The 9,472-nt window shown below is 40.9% G+C and overlaps 1 protein-coding gene across 1 annotated transcript in view; it reads left to right on the forward strand.

Annotated features, from left to right (window-relative positions):
* The first annotated feature begins 1,962 nt into the window (after positions 1-1,962).
* The window catches only part of KCNK18 (potassium channel, two pore domain subfamily K, member 18), a 15,416-nt gene continuing 7,906 nt past the window's right edge, over positions 1,963-9,472 (forward strand). The window contains exons 1-2 of the mRNA XM_015411234.1: positions 1,963-2,182; positions 3,203-3,346. Coding sequence (XP_015266720.1) covers positions 1,963-2,182; positions 3,203-3,346 — 364 coding nt within the window. The remainder of the gene's footprint in view (positions 2,183-3,202; positions 3,347-9,472) is intronic.

The raw sequence follows: 9,472 nt of genomic DNA on the forward strand, positions 1-9,472 counted from the left end.
GTCTACCTGCATTTGGAAGCTGCTTCGCTAATGTGCTGCCTGCACCAATATGCTAATGAAGACACGCACACACCTACCCATCCTGCCTTGGGAACAAGAAGGCATTCTCCATTATGCTCAGCAAAGAGAACTCTTTGAAACAACAGGTTTTCCACCATGAAGGAATTTCTGGTCAACATGTAACCCTCGTATCTGGTTTGCATCTGAAAGTGACTTCTTCCTGTTTACAGCTCTTGGACCAAGCCAGAGCATCTACACATCAAAGGTTTCCTTGGCAATGCAACTTTGACACCTTGACCAAATGGTTCCATTGAGGTATAGGCTAAGATTTGAATATTGCCCACTCCCTCTAGGTAGATACGTCACATCCCAATAACCCAATCCCCAATAGGGAATGGGACGGACTACAGCTAGGAGGTTGGCTCTGATGCCAACCCCCAAACTAGATTTTAAAAGGCAATGTTCATCCTTTGTTCGTCGCTAGCCACCTTTTACCCCACCCTTGTAACTAAAGTTCTGCCAGCTAGCAAGCCAGCTAGCTAGCCATTCTCACCCCACATAGGCAACTGAAGCTCTACTGAAGGTAATTCTCACGTGCTTCCTTGGATCGCGACCAAGTGAGGCCCACACGTGTTGGCTGGTTCCATCCGTGTGAAATAGAATCCCTGTAGATAGATCTTTTGTTCCCACATTCTTCATTGAGAAGACCAAACTCTCCTCTGGATCAGATAAGTATATTCGTCAACCTTTGTGTGCCACCACCCAGTTAGTCAACGTTTATTATTTTCCATACAGATTGCTTTCCATTTCTGTTATACCTAAAGGATCTTGTGTGTTTGTGAGTGTGAAACAGTTTTTGTACGCTTGTGAATTCCAATACTATTCAGTAAAAACAACATTTATTCTTTAAACATCCAGCTGTGTTGTCTCCTTTATTAGACATAAACAGTGTCTGTTTGATTCCGCTCTCTGTATACACTGGTTGAAAGAACCCACAAGCCCCCGTTATACATAAAACGGATTTGGGTTAAAGGATTAGTTCTCCAAAAGAGGATTTCTCCTAACAACACACACACACACACCACCTGCCCTCTCCCTTCAGCTGGAAGGGCTTCTTCCCCCTGAGAAGTAGTCTGATGAGTACTTGGAGAGGGCTGTGAAGAACTGTTTCCTAACAATTATCTCCTGAGGAAAATCCATGGGCTCCAGTTCCCTCAGGCCAAACCCATTCAAAACGATGAAGCATCAACTCACAACAATACCTAGGGGTGAAGTAGGGCTATTTTTCCCACACTGGGTTCAACATAAATTCTCACAGGATGTTCATAATACAAATGTCCAAATGAAGTCCAGAGGGATAGTGTGTGTGTTTGTGTATTGTGTGTGTGGGTGTGGGTGTTTTGAAATCCCCGAGGAACAGCTATGAGTCCATACAGTGGTGGAGGCACAGTAACTTGCTTGGAGAACTCAGAAGTTACTACTTCACTCGTCAGGGAATATCCCTTATTATATACCAATCCATTACTGTTTTTTTTAAAATCCCATTATCTATACTTCGCAGTTTGCTTTCTCTTACTGGAACATTTGTTTCTATTGCTGCCAAAGGGTGGGGCATAGAAAGCTGTAACACGGTACCAAAACAGCCCCTTCCTTTAAATTATCAGGTGACTACCCGAGATGCATACAGCAGCTGGTCCTCTGCAAGCATTATGGCATTTGAGAGAATCAATACTCAGCGAAATGTATTACCATCAGATAGACATATATTTTAAGCCACAATTAGTTGCGAGCTGTATCTAAACTCCATTGGGGACTGCAAGGAAGACTTCAGTTATAAAATCAAGAGCTCTTTTAGCTTGAAAGAGAGTGTTTCTCAGGCTGAAGTCCCCCACCTCCATATTGGAATCTTTTCACTCTTGAAAGGTTTTTCTAGCATTGCTGATAACATAGTTCCGAGACCAAATGCCGCCCAAATCACCTCCTCCCCAACAACAGAAAAGGACTTGTGCCCAGGTCTTCTGGACTGTCTTTCCTCACGCCTGCTTCATTTGCAGCTTAGTGATCTATGCTTTACTGGGGGCGCTTATGTTCTCTCATGTGGAAGGCAACAATAACAGTACTCAGAGCAAGGAATACAGGACTTTTATGTGGAATCTTTCAACTCTTGCAAAGAGCTTCTCAGGTATGTGTAGTGTCATGTTAATTTCACAGACGGGTTGCCAATTTCTCCTTTCATTTTTTTCAGTGTCTGCCTTAGGAGGCTGGCATCTTTCTGCTTTAGCTTTTCTTTACCACAGTGCGATTTCTTATACTTGGAGGCAACTCTGCTCCTAGATTCCTGAACAGGTCTATGTTTGGTTTAGAAACGGAAAGGTGAGCACTGGTCCTTCATGCCTTTTGACTTGTGGAACATTGTCATGAATGAAAATGCTAATATGTGGAGGGATTCTCCATGGTTCTGGTAAGTACTTGATTTTGAGGTTTCCTTTAAACAGGGCTTTTCACTGGGGGGGAATCAAATGCTTCAAAGTGATCAGCATAACACTGCAAAGCTAAAAGCAGAGAAGTACCAACCTACAAAATCCTCTTGCTGAGGAAATGGGATTATTCCATGGTGTGACATTTTACGATTAACTGCCTTTGGGATAATAATGTAATTATGGTTACTTAAACAGAAAGATGCCATCTTCAGAAACCTGTTGTTAAACAAACTGATCTACTTCTGATATTTTAAAAATTATTTTCTCTTTTAACTTACATTACCTTGTATTTTATTATGTTTGTTCTAACAATATGTTTTCATGTGGTGTTTTGGAAAGGATGTAGAAAATATGTTACAGTGCTCAGCCCCAAAACGTATCTTCAGGACTAGGGATCAACCTTACAACATATAAACAGATAAAGGGGTCCCTGAGCCAGAATAGAATATGTTTTTCTCAGTTCCTACATGCATTAACTGGGGCTAGGGTGAAAGGATGCCTAATCACAGATCATCTTTACACTCAAACTTGACAGCATCATTGTTCCACTCAGAAATGAAAGACTTGAAGGTGTTTGCAAGTGTGGTTTTTGAATGAATTAAAATAAAGTACAGATTTTCAGTTGCTTTAACCTGGAAGAATTTCACCGAAGTCTGCTGTAAAGGGAATGTGGAATTACACTAAGGCAAATATTTAAATTAATACCACTTTTTTATGAACAGAAAATGAGACCTCATATGAGACGTTTGAGAAAAATGCAAGAAAATTGATCCGTGAAGTTAAATTAGAGTGGTTTATTGACTCAAAAGAGAAATGGTCCTTTTTGGGTTCTCTGTTTTTCTGCTGCACAGTATTCACAACTGTTGGTAAGTATGAATTTTACAAAGTATTTCATGCTAGATTTGCTTAGGTGCTTAATCTCATTAAGTTGCAAAAAAACCAACAACAACAACACCCAGAGGCTCTATGCTACATTAAAGACTAGCATATATCACTAAACTCTCCATGTTATTCACACATTTTTGTGGATTTAGGAATCTCATGCCGAACTTAGTGAGCATTACTTCACTGTAAATATATATAGGATCTAGCTGCAATGCTATATTTCTATGTACATTTACTTGGAAGTAAACCACATCGAACACAGGAGGATTTACTTCTGAGTAAACAAGTTACATCAAGGGCATTCATGGATGTGAAAGTTCCACAACATGCCAAAAAAGGTTTGTGTGTGTGAAAACAGGATTAGTCATGATGATGCCATGATCCACTGATCTTTATAGTTTTCTCTCCCTCTCCCATCCTCTCTTTCTTTTACTCTTTTTTATTGTAATATCAATCAAACAATTGATTTATTACGATCAAAGATCAGCAAATACCTTAAAATGTTTCATATAGTTAACAGTAAAATACAACCAGACAGTTGGTACAGGTAAAAATTTTAGTTAAGACAACGTGGAATTTAAAATGTCCTAAGAAGTAATAGTCTACTGTTTGGTTAGGATAGCCATAGCACAAAATCTTGCTACTTTAGCAGTAGTTTCATTACAAGAAGAGTAGAATAAAGCTGATTTGACCTGCCTGGGTAGGCAACAATTATTGGTGTAATATATTTCGAACGAATCTCATGGTAAAATCGACAAGGTAAAAGAACGTGCTCAATTGTCTCAACCTGTCTAGGATTACAAGGACAGAGTTGGCTTGTGTATGAGGTATGAGCATATCTCCCTTGCTGGAGGGCAGATGGGAGAACATTTAATTGTGCTAAAGTGAAAGTTCTGCGGTGCTTTGGGAGTTCTAATGAATAAAGGTAACTGGATGGAGAAAATTTAGGTCTTTATTTCTCACCACTAAAAGGTGTGAGGCTCATGCTCTGTCCATTTGGAGAGAAGTGTCCCATAATCTTTGTTTGACAACAGCTTTGGCTCCTTGAAACCCAAGGTGTAGAACGGCAGTATTAGAGAAGCCTAGAAGTGCCAGTTTGTATTCTATTGCAGAAACCCAGCTTGAGCAAAAACTATCTGAAAGAATTAAGGGGGTCAGCCCTGATGAAAGGAGTTTAAGTCAAAAACATATGGTATAAAACCAAGCCCGGGTTTCTAATGTAACTAGGCCAGCCTCAAGCCTAAGCAGAGCATTGGGAACACATTTTGGTAATCCAAATAAAGATCTCAAAAATTTTGACTGAATTGTTTCAAGTTTGGTGTATTTCTTATACTGGGAGATCTGTGCACCATACATTAGTTGAGGTATTGTCTTACCCAAAAAAACCTTCAAAGCATAAGGGATATAAGCTCCTCCTTTTGTGTGAAAAAAATCTCAGGGTTGCAAATGCTGATTTCTGGGCAGAATCCATGACCTGAGAAAGGTGAGCTGCCCATGAGCCTGAAGATTGAAATGCAACTCCCAAATACCTGAATACTTTATCTTTCTCAATCATGTGACTATCTAATTGCCATCTGTGGATCATAGGCCTTTTAGCAAAAACAAGTATTTTGGTTTTGATGAAATGTATAAGATGTTCCTCTTAACAGTACAGTGAGAGTGCACAAAGAGCTCTTCTCAGGCCTATTTCAGTGTTTGACAAGATAGCTGTGTCATCTGCATATAAGAGCATGGGAATGGGTCTTTTTGCAATAGTTGGAGGGTAAAAGTCCACATTTCTTTTACAACAGACCAGTTTGCCTTCTTTACAGCTGCGGCACACTGAGTTGATGCTTTAATTAAGCTGTCCACTATGACCCCAAGATCTTTTTCCCTCTCAGTCTCAGCAAGTTCAGATCCCTTTAGGCTATACCTGAAGCTGGAATTTTTTGTTCCAATGTACATCACCTTACATTTATCAATACTGAATTTCATCCGCCATATTGTTGCCCCGTCACCTAATTTGTGGCGATCCTCTTGGAGCTTTTTACAATCATCTTGGTTTTCATCATCTTGAATAATTTTGTGTCATCTGCAAACTTGGCCACTACACTATGCACCCCTAGTTCCAGATCATTTATGAATAAATTAAAAAGTACCGGCTCCAATACCGATCCTTGTGGGACCCCACTGCTTACTTCCCTCCATTGTGAGAACTGTCCATTTATTCCTACTGTTTGCTTCCTGTCGTTCAACCAATTTTTATGCCATAAGAGAACCTGTCCTCTTATTCTATGACAGTTAAGTTTACTCAGAAGTCTTTGGTGACATTCCTTGTCAAAAGTCTTTTTACAGTCCAAGTATATAATGTCTTCTGGGTCACCATTATCTAAGTGCTTATTTGCTTGCTCAAAAAACTCCAAGAAGTTGGTGAAGTAGGACTTTGCTTTGCAGAAGCAATGCTGATTTTTCAGCAGGCTTTGTTCCTCTGCCTAATAATTTTATTTGATTACAGTTTCTACTAATTTGCCTGGGACAGACATTTCCTGGTTCCCCTCTGGATCCCTTACTAAAAATCGTTGTAACATTGGCTACTTTCAAGTCTTTTGGTACAATGGCTGAATTTAGTGATAAGTTATATGGGTTCGTAGATCAACTATCTCCGCTTTGAGTCCCTAAGAATTCTTGGGTGTATGCAGTCAGGACCTGGAGACGTATTGGTTTTTATTTTCCTCAGTCAGTCTAGACTGAGCTTCATTTCTCATTACCTCAGTTTGACTCAGTTATTCAGACTCCCATCCTGAAAATAGTGGCTGTGAAATGGGTACACACCCCTCAGTTTCCAAAGTGTACACAGAAGCAAAACATTCATTGAGCTTTTGTGCCATCACCCCATCTTCCTTGAGCGATCCCTTTATTCCTTGGTCATCCAAATGTCAAACTGCTTCTCTGGTTGGTTTCCTGTGCTGGACATATTTAAAGAAATGTTTATTATTGATCTTGATGCTTTTAGCAACCTGCTTCTCAAATTCTCTTTTTGCATGCCTAATTATCGACTTTTATTTCTTTTGCCCGAGTCTGTTGTCCTTTTGTTCAATTCACTGGGCCAGACCTTCCACTTTTCAAAAGAAGCCTTTTTACTTTTTATACCTTTCTTGACTTGCATAGTTAACCATGCAGGCATTATTTTACATTTGGCAGTGCCTTTTCTAACCTGTGGAATGCATTTTATCTGGACTCCAATTTGTGCAGTTTTAAACAGCTTCCAAGCCTCCTCCAGGGATCTGACTCTCTTTTTCTTCCCTTTCAGCTTTCTTTTAACTGTTCCCCTCATTTTCTAAGTTCCCTCTTTTGAAATCAAATGTTACAGTTTGGATTTTAGGGGTAACATTCCATTGACCTGAATGCTGAACTTAATAGCATTGTGATCACTGTTCCCAATCGGTGCAACAACCTCTACATCTCTCACCAGGACTTGAGTCCTGCTCAGAACCAAATCCAACATCACTACCCTCTCTTTGGCGCTGGAACCAACTGTTTCAGCACATAGTCATTTACGGTGTCTGAGAATCTTGTTTCTACGGTATGACTCGAGCACATGTTTATCCAGTCAATGTGAGGGCATTTGAAGTCTGCCAGTATCATAACATTATCTGCTTTAGTTACCTCCAATGTTCTCTCTAAGCCGTGGAGCCTTGTGAGCAAAAATTCTACTCTGTCAGCTACTGGCATTAAAGTTGTGAGCAAGCAATTTGGCTACTGCATAAATTAGTTTGCTCTGGAGCCATCCTGCCTGAGCAAAGACAAAAATTTGTGAACTGGAGGCTAAAAAACTGTGAGCTAGCTCATGCTAACTCAGCTTAGAGGGAACACTGGTCATCTCCCTTATTTCTTTCTCCGTCTCAAGGTCAGCCTTAAGGTTACCTCCCTTATTTCTTTCTCCATCTCAAGGTCAACCTTAAGGTTTTGATCAGGTGGGTGATAGTACACCCCCTTAAGTAATCCTGAGGGCCCAGTATTTCCACCCATATTGCTTCTATTGGGGAGTTCATTACCCTAATGTTTTCTAACATTTAATTCTGTGATTTCTTTGATGTACATGATACAATACCTCCCCATCCTGTCCCTCCCTTCTTCCCTATACAGCTTATACCCATGGATCTCTCATTTAGCGGCAAGTACTCCAGCTCTACCATTTTGGCTCAGATACTTTTACCACTGGTGTATAGAAACCTATAATGTATTTCTTTTCCCAGAAACCCTTGGCCCCTTTAGCCTTCACACAGGGTCCTCTTTTACCATCCCACCTTCATCCTCAAGTTTTATTATGTTTATATCAATATTACCCTGAGCATTTACACAATCTCACTTGGTATGACTTGTCCCAGAACAGAGGCTCCTCAGCTCTTGTTGGCTTTTGTCTGGGAATTAGTTTATAAGCTGCTCTGTGACCTTTTTTATATGAATTGCCAGCAGCCTGTTTTCCTTTTGGTTCAAGTGAAGCCTGTCACTTTTGTACAGGTTCAACTTGTCCCAGAAAGTTCCCCAGTGCCTAACAAATCTAAACCCTTCCTCCTGGCACCACTTTCTCATCCATGCTTTGAGACCCCTGATCTGTGCCTAGCTAACTGGCCATGTGCGTGGAACTAGCAGCACTTCTGAGAATGCTACCTTTGAGGCCCTGGCCTTTAACTTTCTACCTAATAACCTAAATTTTTCCTTCGGGGCCACGCAACTACATTTCCCAATGTCACTGGTGCCAGCATGCACCATGACTACTGACTTCCCCCCCAGCACTATTTATGAGCTTATCTAGACAGCATGTGATGTCCTCAACCTTTGCACCAGGCAGGAAAGTCACCATGCAGTAAAAATGCCTGTCATAGTTTCACTCTCAATATTCTTAATAAGTGAATCACTCAGTACCAAAAGCCCACCTCCTCCCCAACCCCAGAGGGGTATCCTCAGTACAATGAGGATAGTGGTCCATCACCCAAGGAAGGGGTCCCTTCTAAGGGTTCACATCCCTCTTCCTCAGACTGACACCCTCTGGCCTCAAGACTCTCATTCTCCACAACAGCAGAAGAGCTGCCAGCACAGAAGTGGGACAGTTCTGATAAGTCCCTGAGGGTCTCTTCTCCAAACTTCTCTTTAGTACTCAGCTTCTCCAGGTGAGCAACCTTAGTCTCAAGGGAACAAAGCTGCTCCCTGAGAGCCAAGAGCTCCATGCGTTGAGCACAAACCCATGATTTCCACCCAGTGGGTAGATAATCATACACATGACACTTTCTGCAAAACAATGGGTAGCCCCTGCTATCCTTCTGGATTCCTACCTTCATTACTGGTTAGTCATGTAAAGTTGTCTTAGAGTGAAATAGGGTGCTTGAATTTGTATGGACGCACTTATGTAGTTTATCTCAACAGTAGCCTTTTCCTGGATTGCATGAGACATTTTACTTCCCCAGAGAAATAGATCCCCAGTTATGCTTGTTGCAGGCAGACAGATGTCCTCTTGCAATTAGCAGATGAGTGGAACAGCTGGGTCTGTTTGCCTACCTGCCTGAAGAGGACGCACTTATGTAGTTTATCTCAACAGTAGCCTTTTCCTGGATTGCATGAGACATTTTACTTCCCCAGAGAAATAGATCCCCAGTTATGCTTGTTGCAGGCAGACAGATGTCCTCTTGCAATTAGCAGATGAGTGGAACAGCTGGGTCTGTTTGCCTACCTGCCTGAAGTTCAGTAAGAAGGATGACTCTAGGATATTTCTCTGGGAATCAGATGTAAAAATAGCTTGGTTTACCAAAAGCAGTTTTTCTGAATGGACTCTGTATAGGTTGGGTCATTTCAGTTGTTTTCATTGTCAACTGTTTGTAGGTTTTTCCTTACACTTTGTCCACCATCTTGGATTCCACAGTTCCCTGAAAGTAGGTAGCTTTGTTATTTGCCATGCCTTGCCAATCTATCCTTCATCATTGTCTTTGGGAATCAGGACCTTTTTTTGCAATTAAAATTTCTGCAATAGTCAACAAAACTAGTATTAATGGGTATTGCAGGTTTAATATGAAATTGTACAGATATCTGTAACAGAGCATTTGGAGTTAATGGTAAATTGCTGTTAGCCATTA

Source organism: Gekko japonicus, unplaced genomic scaffold (genome assembly GCF_001447785.1).
Source record: "Gekko japonicus isolate JY-2015 unplaced genomic scaffold, Gekko_japonicus_V1.1 scaffold1337, whole genome shotgun sequence".
Classification (NCBI taxonomy): domain Eukaryota; kingdom Metazoa; phylum Chordata; class Lepidosauria; order Squamata; family Gekkonidae; genus Gekko; species Gekko japonicus.